A 19,177-nucleotide genomic window follows, 5' to 3' on the forward strand; every position below is an offset into this window, starting at 1 on the left:
GCTATGACTCAAAATTGGGAGCCCTAAAGTTCAGAGGGAGTATTAATAAAAAAGAAAAGAAGAAAAAAAGCATCCATTCTCAACCGCCATTCAGGGACCAAGCACATTTACTTGTTGAATCTCGCGCCCACTTTGGGGCCACAATTCGGAAAGGCATTTGAAATTCACAGAACTACATGGCAACCTCCTTCAATTAAATTGTCGTGCCAACTTCCACGTCCTTTGTTAATGACCAAGACTTCACTCCTTTTTAAATATCAATCTACAATTTAGTTAGTGATCAATAATTTGGCAAAATGTTTATCTACGCGCACTTTAGCCCATGCATCAAAGAGCCTGCTCTTGATTCCGTGTTGACTTAGTTTAAATATAAGAAAATTACAGAAACAAATGAATTTTAAAAGCATGTGACACAACATGTAAAAATATATTGACTTAAAGTTGCCGTTGTTGTATAGCGACGACCTTACAATGTGCAACAATCAAGTTATAAACTTTCATTATTACGACTCTCAGTCATTAAAAATGATTGACTTCATCGGTCTCCTTTTTTGATATTCCTTTTGGTGAATTCATTATGTTTCCACTGGGCAACTAGACAGAGACAGAACTTATTTATGTGCATAAATTATACTTTCTCATGGAGCGTTCCTAGCCCTCAATATCTAACCTTTTGTCGCATACCTCAATATCATTCCTCTCTAACCCTCCTCCATAATCTCTCTCTCTCTCTCTCTCTCTCTCTCTCAAATGCACTAGAGATTCTTGTCCAACAGGAGACTGATGTTTCATTAAACCTTTGGAGCAACATTTTCACATCGAGTCATGATATTGCCAGTTATCGGTAAGTAAAGGACACTCGTTTCATCTCGGCTGCAGTGAACTTCGAGCTACATATAGTTTGTCATCGGTTGTGGATGTCCAAGTTTTTATTGGGCGTAGTAGACTTACACTCTGAGCAAAAGCAGATAACATCAAAAAGTAGGGGAAAAGAAGAAGAGAAAAACAACTGAATGTAGAATGAATGCGAGAATTTCCTTTTGTTCTCAAACGTATCAACTTAAGAAACTACATAACTTGTTAGGAGGCAAATATTCTAACGCAGCAAGCAAAGATCAATGGAGTTAATTGGATTTTCGAGGGCAACCGTTTAATTAGGTAACATCATTCATCATTTTTGCCCAATGCGCATTCAATGATGTTATTCTCTTTTTATAAGAGATGTACTTTCACAATTCTTTTGCTAATACAAGTGTTGCATCTCAGCTGCTCTAAGCAGTGGCATCGTCGTGAAGCAGATGAAGGTGATGCAGGTCTTCTCTTTGCGTTTCAAAGAGCTATGGGAAGAATGGGAGCTCCGCGGTGTCGTTTTCCTCAGCCTCACCCTCCAAATCCTGCTCATTTGTACAGGCAATCGCCGCAAATACATAAGCTTTGCCTCGTTCTGGGGGATCGTTTGGCTGGCCTACCTTATGGCTGATCCAATCGCTATCTATGCACTGGGCATAATCACAAACAAGCTCACGAAAATAAACAGCCAAAGTGTGGACGCAAACACTGAGCTGAATGCCTTCTGGGCGCCATTTCTCTTGTTACATTTAGGAGGCCCGGACACCATCACGGCATATGCCCTAGAAGACAATGAGCTCTGGTTGAGGCATCTGTTGTCACTAATTGTTAGGGAAATCCCTTATGATGTTTTGAAGATGACAAAATAAATCAAAGGCTACTAACATGTTTAATGGTTGAGTAATAGACCATGCAGATAATAGAACATGTAAAGGATATTATCAAAGTCAGAAGACGACCAGAAGACTGAACGAAACACATGTCCAAAGTATATTCTGAAGACTGCCAGACTTTAGTGTCAAAGTCTGTTCTACATCAGAAGTCTGCTCACTCTGACAAATTCCAAACTGAACGTGAATGCTGAACCGAGAAGACAGACTCTATGCTGAAGCTGAACTGGTACAGACCTTAAAGCTAAATCTGTTCAGAAGCAGATATGTTCAGACCCAGATTGTAAAGTCTACAGACTCAGATTGTAAAGTCTATTGCTCTCAGACTTTACATCCAGATTTAATGAATCGTAACTCAAGCCCAATCATATAACGGCTAGTGATCTGGTTTGGATTCCACATCAAGATTGATTTGATTGATTCAATCTATTTGATTGACGATTGGATCTTGAAGACAAGAACTTTCTATACGAAGAAGCTTTACTTATGGAAACCAAGATTTCGTTTGTATGGGCGATCGGAATCAATTTGGGATTTTACCTTTGTCACTCAACGGCTACCAAATCTTCTAGATACAGAGCTGTTCAATGGGTATATTGGAAGACGATTCTCGGGATACTGTCCAACGGGTAGTTTGGAAGTGGAGGAGTATTTAAGGAGATCATGGACCGATGAGCAAGTAAGAGACGGAGCGTAGAATTTATAATTCCAAAGTCTGAGCGACTTTAGATCATATACTTGTCTCTTGAGAGCTTAAACGTTTGTAATCGTGAGAGAAATACCAAAAGAGTGACTTAGTGAGATAGTGCGATCTACTACTAAGTGTTTGCACTCGAAGTTGTAATCTCTTGTTGATTGCATAGTGGAATCCAGCCAAGAAGGCTGTTATCGTGGGAGAGTGGACGTAGGCTTGGATTAAGCCGAACCACTATAAATCTTGTGTTCTTATTCTCTTCCCTAACTCCTTTATTTTGTTCATACTAGCACTCTCACTAATCACCCAAGCAGGAGTAACATTTTATATCTTCCTGATGGCGGGGACTGGCCTGAATATATCCATCTTTGCCATCGTGATGATTCTTGACGGGCTCGTCAAGTATGGCGAAAGGGTTTATGTGCTCTGGGCTGCCAGCAGTGAGCAGTTCAGGGACTCCATACCCGACCCACCTTCTAATTATTCGAAGATATTGGAGCAACATAAGTTGATGGAGGCTGAAGGCTACGACGTCATACCGCATGAAGTGATTGAGGTCCGTGATGTGATCGTGGAAAACAACGTGGATGGTGCTGATCTTTCGTCTCTGGAGGAAACACTTGATCCGGCGAAGCTTTATAAGCGTGGGCAAGGAGAATTACTTGCAGCCAGAGGCTTGGTCAAAATATTCCAACGCCTTTTGCAGATCTCCTGCTGAGTTTCGAGGATCGCGACACAAGTCGGTCAGTGCTCAAGGATAAGAATTTCCACGTGGCCTTCAAGATCATCGAGATTGAATTGGGAATGATGTATGATTTGCTCTACACGAAGGCCATGGCAATCCATACCAGTTGGGGCTTCGCTCGCCGCATAATTGGATTGGTTTCGACCTGCATCATATTGGTACTCTTCATCCTGATCAAGGATCAGCGATACTCAATAGCCGATCTTTGTATGACCTTTGTACTCCTAGGAGTGGCCATATTCCTGGAGATTTATGCTTTGGCTGTTCTTCTTTTCTCTGACAAGACGGCATGTTGGTTGATCAAGGAAAAGAAATTCGCTGTCTTGGATATCATCAATTGGTTGAAACCTCTGACTAAACGGCGCCGATGGTCGGATCACATGGCTCAATACAACCTACTGAGCTTTGCGCTCAAAGAGAAGCACCTCTTTTGCCATCGACTCCTCGGATATCTGCACATTGACGAGAAGGTCGAGAAGCTCCTTTACAAACATCACAAGAAAGTGACCAAAGATCTAAAGAGACTTCTAATGTCACATTTCACGGAAATGCAATCCCTGTGGACCACCAGAGGAAGCAGGGTGCTCCAAAAGTTCAACAGAATGGAGAGTTTGAAATGGAGCATTGAGTTGGAGTTCGACCAAAGCATCCTTATTTGGCATATCGCGACCGAATTGTGTTGCCACCCGGAAGACAAAGACAGTTTGAAAAATCCGCCTTACGACGAACCACATGTCAGAGAAAACATCACATCGAGATCCAAGATCGGCAAGTGCTTGTCTCGATACATGCTGTATATCCTTGTCATGTACCCTGTGATGCTGCCGACTGGGATTGGACGCATCAAGTTTCAAGAAACGTATGTCGAGGCCATGAAATTCTTCAATGAGTTCCGCGAGCCCAATGAAGAAAATGTTCGAGGTTATATGAAGTACGTGATGAAATGTGCAGGATTCTGCGCAAGTGCTTGGCAACATATCAAGAGAAGGAAGAAGCGCAAATTCGATATAACTGGTGCCTGCAACCAGCTGCGGGAGCAGGTGAAGACAAAGCTGAATTTGACGGTTGCAAAGGGAGACCGGAGCAAGTACGTGCTGTTCCATGGGTGTCGGCTCGCGTCGCAGCTGGACAAGATCGAGAGTCAAGAGGAGAAGTGGGAAATAATAAGCGAGGTGTGGGCTGAGATGTTGTGCTATGCAGCGAGCAAGTGCAAAGGGAGTTATCATGCACAGCAACTGAGGAGAGGAGGAGAGCTTCTGACTCATGTCTGGCTCATGGCTCATTTCGGCTTGACCGATCACTTCCAGATTCCACATGCCCCAGCTATAGCTGAGTTGATTATGAAGTAGGACAACACTTTCGGACGTCTTTTGGTTCCAATTTAGATGTAAAGAATTGTTGATGTCATTGTTTCCCCATGTTTCCATTGTAACACAAATTCGATGTTTGTCTATAAGATCCACATAGCGGCAACCGAGGAGCATATTTGTGCAACAACTCGTCTTATGGAATTAATAACATACATCAAATTTCCTTAAGGAATTACTCAAATTACTTATCATGTCGTTCTCGCGATGTTTGAGCGAAAATTTCCAAATACATCTTCACACACTCTTTCACGGCTTCGCTCGTGACGTGCCTGCCACTACCAGCGAGATCAAATGTAAATCCAAGCGTCTCGTGACCCGAGACATGGCCAGGGGCGAGTAGACTTCTAAAGTTTATCAGACTGTCAAGGTCTTGGCGGATGGCTCCAAAACTCGAACACCGCTGTGAAGGATTGCATTGAACGAGACTCCATAGGCGTGAAAATGATCCTCTCCAGCCGCATGTCCCACCAGGCGTGCCAAAATAAAGTTGTTGAACATAGATCTGCAAGTGCACTCAAAGACAAGTTGGTGGAAATTGACGTGCGCCGAGGCGAACCGACTTTAGATGTTTGGTGAGCAATTGAGATCGCTCCATGGATCCACACTAGCGTGCAAAGTGCATGGGACTTGGATGGAGTGACAAGTGTATGATTCTACGCCGCAACGGAAAGTGAAGTGTATTGGAATTGAGATTACGCAAAAACAAAGTACATTCAAACAAAATGTAAGACTGAAATTGAAATTACATTAAATATAACAAGTCTCTCCCAATTACTGTCATTCACTTTTTCTAGTTAAAGTTTTCACAGTGTACTTAAAAAAGTCACAAACCTATTGCATCTGTACTAATTCAATCATAAAATTTTTAATTGACCAATTTAGTCCTAGAATTTTTGACAACTTGCCAATGTAGTATTAAAATTTTCAATTGTGTCAATTTAGTCATAAACATATTCACGATTTACCAATTTAGTATTAAATATTTTAAATATTTATGACTAAATTGACATAATTGAAAGGTTTAGGACTGAACGGCAAATCGTCAAAAGGTTTAGAATTAAATTGGTTAAATTAAAACGTTTATGATTGAATTGACATAAGTCCAATAGGTATAAGGATGCGACCAAAAAAAAAAAAAATACCGTTTTTTTTTTTTGGTAATTTTCTCAGATAAAAAGTCTCTCCCAATTCCTGTCATTTTATTTTTATAGTTTACGTTCTTGCAGTGTACTTTATTTTTCCTCCGTGTTCGTTCGACTTTGAAGAACCCTCAACCCACGTTTGGCTCTTTTCATGGCCATGGATCGTCTGATCACTACAAGTACAACGATATTCGTTCATCCGATGACCTGCAGCACAATTTTGTGCGAACACCACCGTGGTGTGATGGTAGACAAGTATTTTTACAAACTCATACATTTTAGTCAAACATAGCAACATCTAGATAAGATAAACCAGAAAATTCATTCAGAGAAATTGGATCGACCAAGCACTTTCATCTTGATCAACAACAGAAACTTATTAAGTGTCAATCAATTCACTAGACAACACCTCTCGCTTTATCTTTTTCTCCAAGTGATGTTGCATACCCAAACTTTTTGACAGATTTGATTTCTAATCTTTCGGTCGAAGGACGACACCTTTGATGAGGAGTCCGGACTTGCAATGACCACCCGTTTCGGAGAAGGAAAAGCTTATCTCACCAACATTCTTCGGATTCGTCATGAATGTACCAGCGAGGATGTCTATCCATCCACCCTTCTGTTTCTCCTCCAAATTCTCGATACGTCCCTGCGCGGTTCCATCCGGTAGGGTGAGACTTAGGTTCACCGGAGCACGCCACCCTCCACTCTTTTCGTTCATTTTCACAACGAATGCGACCTCATATGTAGTCTTCGGAGAGAGCACGATTGTCTTAAACTTGCCCCGAATACTTAGCCAGCATACTTCCAACAGCTTTGCCGCGGGTATGTCTACTTCGCCGCTAAAACTGAGAGTCCAAATTTGAAACAATTTGCTCATTAATGATGAAACCTGTAGATAATTTTTCTTTTCCTTTTGTTCATAGAAAAAAGTCTTGGAAAAAATTAGTCATAATGGATGGAGCGCAAATAGAATTCGAATTCGATTACACGTCGGTAACTTCTATTCTCATCGTAATACATTATATAGTTATATATAGCTATGTATATTGGAGTTTGGAATATTAGGGGACTTGGTAGCCATCTCAAACAAGCTGAAATCAGAAACTTTGTTAGATCTCATAATCTATGTTGTGTTGGTATTGTGGAAACAAAGATTTCCCAGGGTGCCTTTAGTGCGATCTCTGCTGTTTTGTTGCCGGGTTGGAAGTGGGAAAACAACTATAATCATTCCTCGAAAGGAAGAATTTGGGTGGGGTGGAACCCCCGTGAAGTCTTGTTTGTTACGAACTCTTCTTCGGATCAAGCTATTCATGGAAAGTTATCTTGCTTAAATTCTGGTAAGGTTCTCTTCCTTACGGTGGTCTATGCTGAGCATAGTTTTGTGGCTAGACGTCCTCTTTGGGCTGACATTATTCAGACTAGCTCTCTCCTTTCGGGTTTCCCTTGGATACTAGCAGGAGACTTTAATGCAATTCGTGACCCTTCGGATAGATTGGGTGGTTCTAATGGTTGGATCCCAGCTTTTGATGAGCTGCGTGAGTGCCTCATACAAGCTGGTCTTGACGATCTCAGGTATACCGGGAATAGATTTACTTGGGCTACTTCCATGGGTGCCAACCGTAAGCAAAGAAAGATTGATCGTGTTCTCGTTAATTCTTGTTGGACTGCTGAATTTTCCTTTTCTGAGGCCTCTTTCTTGGCCTCTGGCATTTCAGATCATTCTCCAATGATTATTAAGATTATGCCTGCCCCTAAGTCTTGCAAGCCTTTCAAGTTCTTCAATTTCTGGTTTTCTCATCCGGATTTTACTGATGTGGTTTTGCAAGCTTGGAGTTCTCCCTTTGTGGGTTCTCCAATGTTTATTCTTTGCTCCAGGCTTCGGCTTCTCAAATGTAAGTTGAAACAGATCAACAAGGAGTCCTTCTCGGACTTGTCCTCTAGAACGGCTGAAGCAAGATGTGCATTGCTCCAAACCCAAGATGCTCTTCAGAATGACTATTCGAATATTCAACTTGCTGAATTGGAAAAACAACAGCTCCAATCCTACTCGAATTTGCGCCTTCAAGAGGAATCATTTTATAGACAAAAGTCTCGGGTGCGGTGGTTGAAAGAAGGTGATCTTAATACTAAATTTTTCCATAACTCGGTAAACAAGAGACAACTTCACAATAGAATTATCTCGCTCTCCGATGGGATTGTTTCTACCTCAAATCCCTCTGAAGTTCAAAACCTGTTTGTTGACCACTTCCGGGAGTTATTGGCCTTCTCTCCCCCTGCCGCGAGGCCTTCGGTGGAGGAAATGCGTGCGGTGTTGAAGCACACCCTTGATGTGGATCAGGTTTGCTTTATTTCTAGCCCAATCTCGGAGACTGAAATTAAAGATACTCTATTCTCTCTTGCGGTGGGTAAGGCCCCTGGCCCTGATGGATACAATGTGGAATTTTTTAAACATTCTTGGGAGATTGTTGGACCTTCTGTTATTCTGGCAGTGAAAGATTTCATTGAGACGGGCATATTGTTGCGGGAAATTAACACAACTATTTTGACCCTGGTCCCCAAAGTCCCGAATGCTTCCAATGTGAATGATTTTCGGCCAATTGCTTGCTGTAACACATTATACAAGTGTATTACCAAGCTTATTGCTAATCGGCTCTCTCAGGTGCTACCTTCTATCATTAGTCTGCCTCAAAATTCCTTTGTAAAAGGTAGACACATCAGTGACAATATTTTACTTGCTCAGGAGCTGTTTTGTGGTTTTCACAATGATCCTTACCGGCCTAAATGTGTTATTAAAGTTGATTTTAGGAAGGCCTACGATACGGTGGATTGGAGGTTTATTGAATTGTGTCTGCAGGCTTTTGGTTTCCCCCAGGAGTTCATTGCCCAGGTTATGATTTGCATTCGTACCCCCAAGTTCTCGGTTGCAATTAATGGGGAACTCCATGGGTTCTTTTCAAGTGGGAGGGGTATTCGTCAGGGTGATCCCATGTCGCCGTATATTTTTACTCTTGTGATGGAAGTCTTTACAAGTATTCTGGACATTCAAACTTCACATCCGGACTTTGGTTTTTTCTGGCGTTGCAAGCCCACCCGACTTTCTCATCTTTTCTTTGCTGATGATGTACTACTCTTTGCTGAAGCTAACTTATCGTCTATTGATCTTCTCAAGAATGGTATCGAGAAATTTTCTAGCTGGAGTGGGCTGATTCGAATCTTCGGAAGAGTGAAGTTTTCCTTTCGGAGGCTCCTCGACCTTCATGAGGATATCCTCAATAAGCTGGGCTATCAGTTGGGCACCTTTCCTTTCCGCTATCTAGGAGTACCGGTTATTTCAGCTAGATTAAGGAAAGCTGACTGTGTCTCCTTGGTTAATTCAATCACGGCTCGTGTTCAATCTTGGACCAATAGATTCCTCTCCTTTGCGGGGCGTCTTCAACTTATAAGGTCAGTGCTTTATTCTATACAAGTCTTTTGGGCTAATGTGTTCTTTCTGCCATGTTCAGTTCTAAATCGAATTGAGCAAATTTTCCGCCAATTCTTGTGGAGAGGCCCTGAGATGGGTGCAAGTGGTGCTAAAGTCTCGTGGTGTAATGTTTGCCTTCCCAAAAATGAAGGGGGCTTAGGTATTCGTACTCTAAGGGAGAACAACATTGCGTCCATGCTCAAACATATTTGGATTCTTTTCTCGGATAAAGAATCCATGTGGTGTAAGTGGATTCATTCCAATTTCCTGAAGCGGAAAATTTTTTGGGTGGTTCCTTGCCCTACTCATTGCTCTTGGGCCTAGAGGAAGTTATTAGATCTTCGTGATCAATTTCAGCAATATTTCAGATGGGACATTGGAAATGGGAGGTCGGTCTCCTTTTGGTTCGACCCTTGGCACCCAAATGGTCCTTTATACAAGATCTTTTCTAATCAGGATATTTATCGCTCGGGTATATCCCGCTCTGCTTCGGTTGCTGATGGTTTTGCTACTCCTATGGGCTGGTATATCATTAACATCATGGCTAATTGGTGGAATCCCCTTCCGGTATTCAACCAAGAGGAGGATCGGTTTTGGTGGCTTCCGCACCCATCCGGTCGCTTCTCCATTGCTTCGCCCGGGATTTGATCCGTCCGAAGCATAATGTCATCTCGTGGGCTTCTTTTGTTTGGAATACTGCCTTGCCTCCAAGATATCAAACGCATCTTTGGCTTATTTCGCGCAATCGGCTGCCAACTCAGGTTTTGCTCATCTCTTATGGTAGGATCCCCCCTACAAATTGCCCCCTTTGTTCATGCGGACTGATTCTATAGATCATTTGTTCTTTGCGTGCCGTGCTTTGGATAGTCTTATTTCATTTTGGGCGGCAAGATTCAACCTAGTGTGGCGAAACAAGCGTTAGGTGGATAATTTGGCACAGGCTTCCAAGCGGTTTATGGGGAAGAGTTTTATCGGATCTGGCTCGGTTTAGTTTTGGTGCAATGTGTTATATCATTTGGAAAGAGCGGAACAATGTGCTTTTTCGGAATCAGACTATCTTTCTTCCAGCGATGAAAATGCATCTTCAGAAGGCTATCAAAGATAAGGCTATGACCTTTAAGCATGTTCCCGATGTGCCCATGAATAGAAGACTTCAACGAAGCTGGAACATCCATCCTTCTATTTTTGATTGATGGAGGTTTTCTAGTTTTTGTTGTCCTTTGTTTCCTTTTGTTGTTGTTGCTCCTTTTTCTTGGAACCATGGCACCCTTACACTCGCTCTAGACTTTTGTCTTCTTGAGTGTCTGTTTTTGTTGGTGCCAGGCCTCCCTCTTGTCTTCTTTCTTGCAAAATCAATTTATTACTTACCTTTACCAAAAAAAAATAAAAATAGAATTCGATTATTCCGATTCAATTTGGTTTATTACTATGTTCTAATAGAGGTAATGTTTTCTGCTGGCTCTATCGATGTAAATCAGGTCTATCCGAGACTTTCAAAGACAAAAGTTGATTCTGTTATTTACATTTGGGTAGACAAAATTATTCATTGATCTTTCATATAATGGGAAAAGGACATCACAAGAATTACAACTTTCTTATGATACTTGAGTGCTATAATTTTCAGTTGATCACTTCAATTTCATAATTTTTAAAAACATTTATCCAAGTGCCGAATATCCTATATAACATGAGACTTCTGATAAATATTTAAGTAATCGATTGAAAAATTATATAATAATGAAAGACTTCTGATAAATATTTAAGTGATCGATTGAAAAGTTATATAATAATGAAATTATTTATAAAAAAAAAGTCATGGTGCTTAGTGAGTGTCATACATAATTTACTTTTCTCTCAATATTACACTTTCTTGTCTTTGGGCAAAACGTCCATATCAATCCAAAACTGAAACAACTCAATAAATTCGAAGTAAACCAAGTAGCGAAGAATACCTTTTCAGATGAAACTATGAATTGATATCAGTCATTGTTTTCTTCTATCGCTCATTTTTACAATACAAACACGCATTTCAAGAAATACTGAGATCCACGGTGGATGCTACTAAAACAAACAAGTACCGACAGGATTTCGACCATGTAAATGATTCTGCGTTCACAATGAAGAGCAAGTATAGTTACCATTTTTCCTTCTGGTCGATCCAACCCCAATATTGCTCATTGTCGATCCAAGAGATGGATAACTCTTGAGCAAGCAACAAGAAGCAGTGCTTTTCGAGATCTTGGTCGACCCAGAACTTCTACAGTTTTACACCAAAAGTGAATGGAATATTTATTTCATAGATTCAAATCTGCTACACGTTTCTTACGTCTAAATTAAATAATTATAAAAGTCACAGTTTCTACAATATTTGTTTTTCCTGATAAAAAAAAAAAAAATCATTCAGAGAGTTGAATTACCAGTTTGTTAGGATTCATGAACACCCCACCGTAGATCCGATTGCACAATTCTTCGATGCCGATAGTGGAATCCGAGTTCGCCGCTTTTCTAACAAAAGTTAGGGCGAGGAGAGGAGGCCTTCTCTCCCCTCTTCTCTCTTCTTGCGTGGCTTCTGCATCTGGCCTCATCGAAACTTCCCTTCCTTCCTGTATATCTTCCGCCCTTTGTTTTCTCTTCCATGTTCTCCCCATTGAGTTTCTTGCAGCGGACTTCACCTGTTTCAATTCAAGAAGATGTCTCGACACTCACAATATTGTGAGAAAGGATGAGAAGAGAAGGGATGCCTGTCGAAGGTAGACTTTGCGGTCTTTCATTATGGGTGGTTGACTTTTCAGTCTTAAATAAAAACCACAGGGTGTTCATTTTATTTTAATTTGCGAATGCACACTAGAATGAGTTAGGTAAAATCCTGCTGCCGGTTTCCAATCAACCAAAATCATGATCTAATGAATTGCAAGACCAAATCGATACTAGTCTCATTCATTTCCCTAATAATTTTCCCTAGCTTCTTTATTTGAATACAGTATAAAAAGTATATAAAAACCAATCTCTTAATTGTGTATGCGTGACTTTTTCTTAATTAAATTGTTATATAACTAGTTTTTAATCCGTGGTAACAGATTTTATATGACAAAACATGTTATAAAGAAACTCATTTAGAGACTCTAAATTTAACTATGTACAATTAAAATGAAAATTTCTTTGTAATCTCGTGGCACGTGAAGAGTTTGAGAAATCCAACAATGAAAGCTGTTTTTTTTTTTTTTTTTTTTGGTCGAAAAAGCGGACTGATTTCATTAACAAAGTAAAGAAGTGAGGCCCGGAAGATGGGCGTCATTACATAACAGATCTAGCAAAGTTGTAGGAGGAGATGCGGCCCAATTCAGAGGCAAATAGCCATGTTTATGGGCTTTAACTACCCAATCTGCTACTTGGTTGGCTTCTCTAAGGCAATGGACTATCTGCACATGTCTGAAGGCCCGCATTTTATCTTTGCACTTACTGACAAGAGATTGAGTTTCCCAACTCAACACTTCCTAACTATTTATCGCTTGTACCAGTTGTAAGCTGTCTGACTCAATGATCATCTGTTCGTGTCTTCTAGAAAAGAAAACATTTAAGGCCTCCCATAGAGCTAGGGTTTCAGCCATTAAAGGGGAAGATGCTCGGATTGAAACAGCTGCTCCTCCAACCATTCTTCCTCCCGAGTCCCTGCATATGCAAGCTGCGAAATTTTCCTTTGAACCAGGTGTGTATGATCCATCTATATTCAACTTGTATGCTCCTTTCGGCGGAGGGTTCCAGATCTGGGGAGATTCAGCATCTGTATTTTGATTTCTTTCATCTTCAGCAAGCTCCAGTCGTCCAGATCTACCCCTTTCATGGACATACAAGCGTTCAGCGGACCGAAGGAGAGGTTTTTTGTTCCGAGCTCGCTGAACATCCTTTTCAGATCTGCTGCGCAACCCATCCTCTGCTTCGGCTACCGGCGATTTTTTGAACAATGAAAGCTGTTAATCACAGAAAAAAAGAAAGATTAAGAGAACTTACTCATCTAGGAAAAATCTGAAAGCATCCCATAGTACAAATCACAGCGATAGGTTCTCGTAATCCATCGCCAAACACTGAATTGAAAGCTCAAGCTATCCACCATTCGACAATTCAAATGAACGAAACTGAAACCCCTATATAATCACGACGATTACCCCCACTGCACCGCGAGGGACTCGTAATCCCAATACTCCTCGGGCCCGATCACGTTGACGTCGGCGTAAACCCGGGCTTTGGACATGCTTCCGAGGTCGCTCCGGCGCGAGATCTTGTGATCGCAGCGGCCGCCGTGGCGAGGGGCAGGGATGGAGCCGCCGCCGGCGGGGGTGCCCTCGACGGGGAGGTGCACGACCGGCGCACGCAGGGCGATGAGGGTGAGTGCGCGCAGGAGGTGGAGGTGGAAGGAGACGGCGCGCGGTGGCGGGATGCTCTCATGAACCGATGGACCACCGCCGGGAGCCCATTCGCCTGCGACTTCTCGGAACGTCCTTATGCTCCTTCCGCTTCGCGACGAGGGCAGGAAGATCGACGACGACGCTGTCGAGACTTTAGGATTTGATGTCAATATGAATTGAATTAAAAAATTACCTTATTAATTTTAGATCTCTTTTATTTCGCCAAAAAAATAAATATTTTAAAAAGATATTTTTAAAATAGTTCATATAATTTATAAAAATAAATGAATAAAAAATATTTTCATAATCTACTAAATTATTTAAATATATCGACTAATTATCTCGATACAAAAATTATTTTTAAAAAATTGTATTCAAATATTTTATTAATTTTCCTCCTATCTAATCATATAGTGCATTTTTAATATGTACATGCAAGTGTTTATTCTATTTTCACAATAGAACGATTATTCACTTCTTTTTCTCCTTTTCATCATAACTCAATCAAAATGTATCAAATTCTCTTAATCTTTAGGACGTATTCCTTGATTCTTCGATAACCCTTCAAAAAATAGAGAAAAATAGATGAAAGATGAAAAACACGAAAAAAATTGGGTGGGGGTGATAGGGATTTTATCTATCTATTTCACCCTGTAAAGCCAATTCTTTTGCCAATGCTATTTCCTTACTGGAAGGAACAATTTCTTCTCAGATTTTGGAAATATTTCGTAACATTCCATTTCATGATTGTCGCAAGACAATCACCAAGCTTTTCACATGCGCATAACATCTGCAAAAACACTAATCATTATATAATAACTCTCCTTACAAATGCCAATATCTTTGTTGCAAGAACTAGAAAAAGTGCATTGCGTGTATGCAAAAAAAATTACGATAAAAAAAAATTGCAATGTCAACTTATTAAGCAATATTTAGATTGTTAGTCGACGAGAAAGATACTACGAACTTTTCTGGTAAGGTTACTTTATAAGATAGAAAATATTCAAAATTTGAAATTATGATACATGAAAGAAAATATTTAAGTTATTAATTTACACATTCGTCCATTCGTCAATCAATTTGCATAATTAAATGAGGATAACGTGACAAGGAAAAAAATTGCATTTCTCTAAAAGTAAGCCGTCCTCTTTGCTTTATCTAATAGTGTGATGATCATTAAAAAGTTATTCTTGTTGCGAGAATATTTATCAATTTATGTGAATTCAAAGTATGAAATTTGGAAAAGTGATTAGGAAACAAAAATGATTTATGGGAAAAGCTCAAATTTTTTGAAGGTGCCATGATGTCACATCAAGTTTTTGGCAACCTAATGAGGCATCCTAAGTGGATAGTACTAGTAAATTATCCTAATTTGGGTCATTCACTCCAATCTCTCCCGGTATGTATGGCTTATATGAATAATTATCTATACTCAATCAGTTTATGATGAAACAACTATTTTTTTTTTTTAACAAATTACACTTCGAATAATTAAAGTATAATTTATAATAGAAGTAATAAATTTTAGAGAATATGAATATGTTAAAAAAGTATATAAACTTGTACTTAATTAATAAAACAAGATATTGAATACAGATATCATTGATATTTAATTCTATCTAATCAGACACGCACTGCCAGCCTTCAAATTTGGTTCTACTCGCAAAAGTCCATAATAGTCTAGACAATTATTGGTCTTTTCAGGCAAGAAAAGGAATTACCTATGATGCTTTTAATAGAAGAGAATAACAAAATGGCAATTTCTATTGCTTTGAGGGGAATGGGGATTGTAGGGGTTTGGTTTTGATCTGTTATTATCCTAAAGAAAAACACTAACAACCTGAACCGGCGAACTACTTGAAACCCTTTACCTATTTTTCCTTACAAATAGACTCACTTCACTCTTGACGAAGGTGATGCACCATAAAATAGATGAAATTATTTATAATAGCTCTACTTCCTGTCGAAAGATGAAGATCTACTAAAAATGAGGTCTGTCCTATTTTTTATGAATGCGATTTGTGAAAAATAAGCTCTTTGACCAGCTGCTTGAAATTAATGACCTCATAAGCCCCCTCTCGTGCCGTACATCCTCAGCACAGTCTTGGACAACCAAATCGAGCATTCTAGAAGTGAGTCCCCATTAGCTGCTGCGATTATTAGCTACGTTCTCCATGGAGACGAACTATGATTGGTTTGGAAGATACGTACAATGTGATTGCAGCCATGGTGCCTCTCTACGTCGCCCTGATGCTTGGGTACGGCTCTGTGAAGTGGTGGAGCATGTTCAGACCGCCTGGTCTACTATTTCATAATCCCCTTTTCATCTTTGGATTCACGGCCGCACATGCCAATCTCTCCGAGATGAATTACTCCATCATAGGGGCGAACGTTATCTCGACATTCCTTGCTTTCCTGATGCTTGTGTTGTGTGCCGAATGCAGCAGCAAAGTGGACTTTAGCAGAAGCATCACCACCTTTTCCTCGCTTACCTTGGCTAATCTCCTAGTTACTGGGATACCGATAGTGAGAACAATGCATGATCAGGTAGGTGTGGATCTTGGGGTTCAATCATCGGTTGTACAAGTCACTCTGTGGGTTCCGCTTCTGTTATGTTTTCTCGAGTTTTGGAACATAGGGATAAACTTTTCTCCAACGAGCGCGAGAAAGGGTGATTCAGTGCCGATCGAGAAAGATGCTGAGGGATTGGCCGAGGCCGTGGAGAGCAAGAACATGAAACCGAGACTGTGGATCGCCGTCAAAATCGGACTGGCTTTGAATCCTAGCGTGCATGCTTGCGTTCTTGGCGTCGCTTGGGCAGTAATAGCTCACAGGTTTGGAATTCAAGAGAAGCCTTTTGATTTAGCGAGCAATGTCAGATTGTCACCGAAGGTCCATCAACTCACATAACTATTTCTCTTTTAAGGTTCAAAGTGAAAATGCCGGGCATTATAGAAGGATCCATACAGATTCTATCTCGAGCTGGGTAAGGAACTGCTATGTTCAACTGCGGTAAGTAAGGATATAGCTTGAATTAGAAACATGAGTAGGCAAGTTACAAGAAGGTTTGGTCCACGTCTAGGAGAAACTATACCGAGTAACTTTCATTTAAAAGAGCAGAATTTTATATTTGCTTATTTCATTTGGGTGCAGGTACATTCATGGTAATGCAGTTAAAGGTGATGGCTTGAGGCATGAAAAAGACATTTTTGGGAATCATCTTGAGGTTTATTGCTGGACCAGCTCTAGTGGCCGTGAGTTCCCTCGTCATGGGATTGTGCGGCGACGTTCTCAAAATCGTTGTCATACAGGTAATGAGATTAAGTCCATTGCGCATCTTCAACCACGTGATTCTATTAGATTCATTTCACATTATGAACTCAAACAATCAATAGCTCATATTCTAAACCCACCAACATAGACCTCTATTAAGCCTAGTCATACGATTTTCAAACTATAGCTCTGCTCCTTATTAAATGTATTTAACTACTATTGATCAAGAAAAGTGATTTGCAATTTCCCTTTTGCAAACAGAACTGCAACAGCTGCCTACAACTTTCGTCTTTGCGAAAGAATACGAATTACATCCCAAGTGTTCTCAGCACCTTGTCTGTTCTCTGAATTCATTCAATTGAGTTCCATTCATAATGGTCACCAATATAAACTTTCAATTGTCTAAGGAAGTCATCTACACTTAATTATTGTAGGGTGGTATATGGTACATTGGCATCCCTTCCACTGTTGATAGCCTATTATGCTGCTTTAGAGGTCATATGAAAGCTGACCCACATCCAAAGATTAGGCAAGAATCATTTAAAGAGAGGGAATAAATGATCCATGCAAGTGCAATCGAGAAAATTTGGTGGTGATTATCTCATGATTTTTGTAACATCATGAGCAAAATACAACTCAATGATGATTTACGCCCGAAATTCCCTTAGATCATAGACAACAATCACACGAGAAAAGAAATTTCATAGGGAATTTAATTGTAAACTCAACCAAAATCAAATGTGGGCAATGTCCATATTGAAACTTACCAAGTTCAGGAATTGAAATGTGCTCTTTCAATGCTTTGATCAGGAATATTGCAGAATCCAGGCTTAATCTGTTCTACGTACCTTATTGCAATTTGAGCTACGAGGTCCATGTTGTATCTCATAGCTCCTGGTTTTATCCATGTTCCTTTTTTCAGCTGTAATCAATGCCAGGCTAACCTGAGTCAGGCCTCTGACCAAAAAAACAAAAACCTGAGTCAGGCCGGGCTCTTCAATATGCACCACTTTTACTAGTGTACCCACATTGAGGCCCAATTAACTTAAGAGTCCTCACAAGCGAATCTATCACTAAGATAATAACGGGGGCTCCCTTCGAGGTCCTTATTTTTCTTTCAAGTATAAAAAAAATTTCCTTTTTGTGAAAAGAGATGAGTGTTTCCATCTATAAATGTTAGAGACAAGAGCATTTCAAAAGTTCTTATACTTGCAATAGTGAATAGAGGTGGTTCACTTCTTAGGTGCGCAGCAACTTCGTAGCTGTAGAAGCTCCCCTTCTAATTTATGATACCTTACTGCAACCATGTGTATTCCTATATATCTTGGTAAACATACAATCTAGCATAGTAACACAAATTATGACCCAGGAATATGATCCGATCTTAACGATTCAGAACATCTAAGGGTAGGCTTTTATGGTCCGCTGACCGTACCTCATCATAAGGTAAGGGAATTTACATCAAATAGCAGCTCGAAAGGTTTTTTTTTTTTTTTTGAAATTTTTGTAACAAATCATATCAAAAGTAAACTAGACCTAATTTTTAGGAGATCGTCTTTCAAAAAGAAAATGAAAATTCTTGTGTAAAAAAATATAGTCATTATAAGAAACTTCATTTATTTTGTGACATTTCACCTCTATAAAGTAGTTTGTTCATAACTTTCTAAAAGAGTTAGTGTCAAATACATATTGTTAAAACAAGTTATCCATCACCTGATTTCGCAGTATTTTGTTGGTAACTTACCAACAATTTTATTAAATGTGATTCATATATAAATCAACAATGAAAGACAATGTGATATATGACAAGTTATCCATCTCCTGAAGAGAAGTTATGGCTTCAAACCTAGTTCGAATAGGAGAAGAACACCATGCTAATGTGCCTTGAATGATCCAAGTCTCAAGATCAAGTTTGTCACTGAGTGAATATAAATACTTCATTTCCAGTTCAAACAAGCTTAATTTCGTATACGATTGCCTTTTATGTCAATAAACAAGGTTCATGAGCCAAAAATAGCTCATATTGGAGTCTATTTGTAGCAAAAAAATTTCCCTCACAATTAGTCATACATGTCATTGTAGCACCTTGAACTTGCAAACTGGGCTTCGCCAGCTAGTAGCACCTAGGCTCCTGGCATCTTCCTATACCTAGATTCAGGTAATCTAGGGGACACAAAATTGATCATGAAGTTAAATATCATATTAGAGACCAATAATAAGTTCAGAAGAACAAAGTCGATTGGATACCTAAGGGATTAAGCAGTGATGAGAAAGTCGACGACCTAAATACATTGAAGGAAACCGGTCTACAAAAGAAATTAGATCTTAGGTTCGGAGGTTTGGTT

General features: G+C 39.9%; 2 protein-coding genes across 2 annotated transcripts; one reads left to right on the plus strand and one right to left on the minus strand.

Moving 5' to 3' along the window:
- Window positions 1–2,770: 2,770 nt before the first annotated feature.
- Window positions 2,771–4,527, plus strand: LOC120293759. Its single transcript, XM_039313495.1, has 2 exons — window positions 2,771–3,077; window positions 3,140–4,527. Exons 1-2 carry the CDS (start codon window positions 2,771–2,773, stop codon window positions 4,525–4,527), a joined length of 1,695 nt encoding a protein of 564 aa, XP_039169429.1.
- A 7,866-nt stretch (window positions 4,528–12,393) lies between these two features.
- LOC120293760 (casein kinase II subunit alpha-1-like) lies at window positions 12,394–15,787 on the minus strand. The gene is made up of 3 exons (XM_039313496.1): window positions 15,727–15,787; window positions 13,320–13,701; window positions 12,394–13,124 (listed from the first exon to the last, which is right to left on the minus strand). Exons 1-3 carry the CDS (start codon window positions 15,785–15,787, stop codon window positions 13,097–13,099), a joined length of 471 nt encoding a protein of 156 aa, XP_039169430.1. The 3' UTR covers window positions 12,394–13,096.
- Window positions 15,788–19,177: the final 3,390 nt, after the last annotated feature.

The sequence above is a fragment of the Eucalyptus grandis genome, chromosome 5, assembly GCF_016545825.1.
Source record: "Eucalyptus grandis isolate ANBG69807.140 chromosome 5, ASM1654582v1, whole genome shotgun sequence".
Classification (NCBI taxonomy): Eukaryota; Viridiplantae; Streptophyta; class Magnoliopsida; order Myrtales; family Myrtaceae; genus Eucalyptus; species Eucalyptus grandis.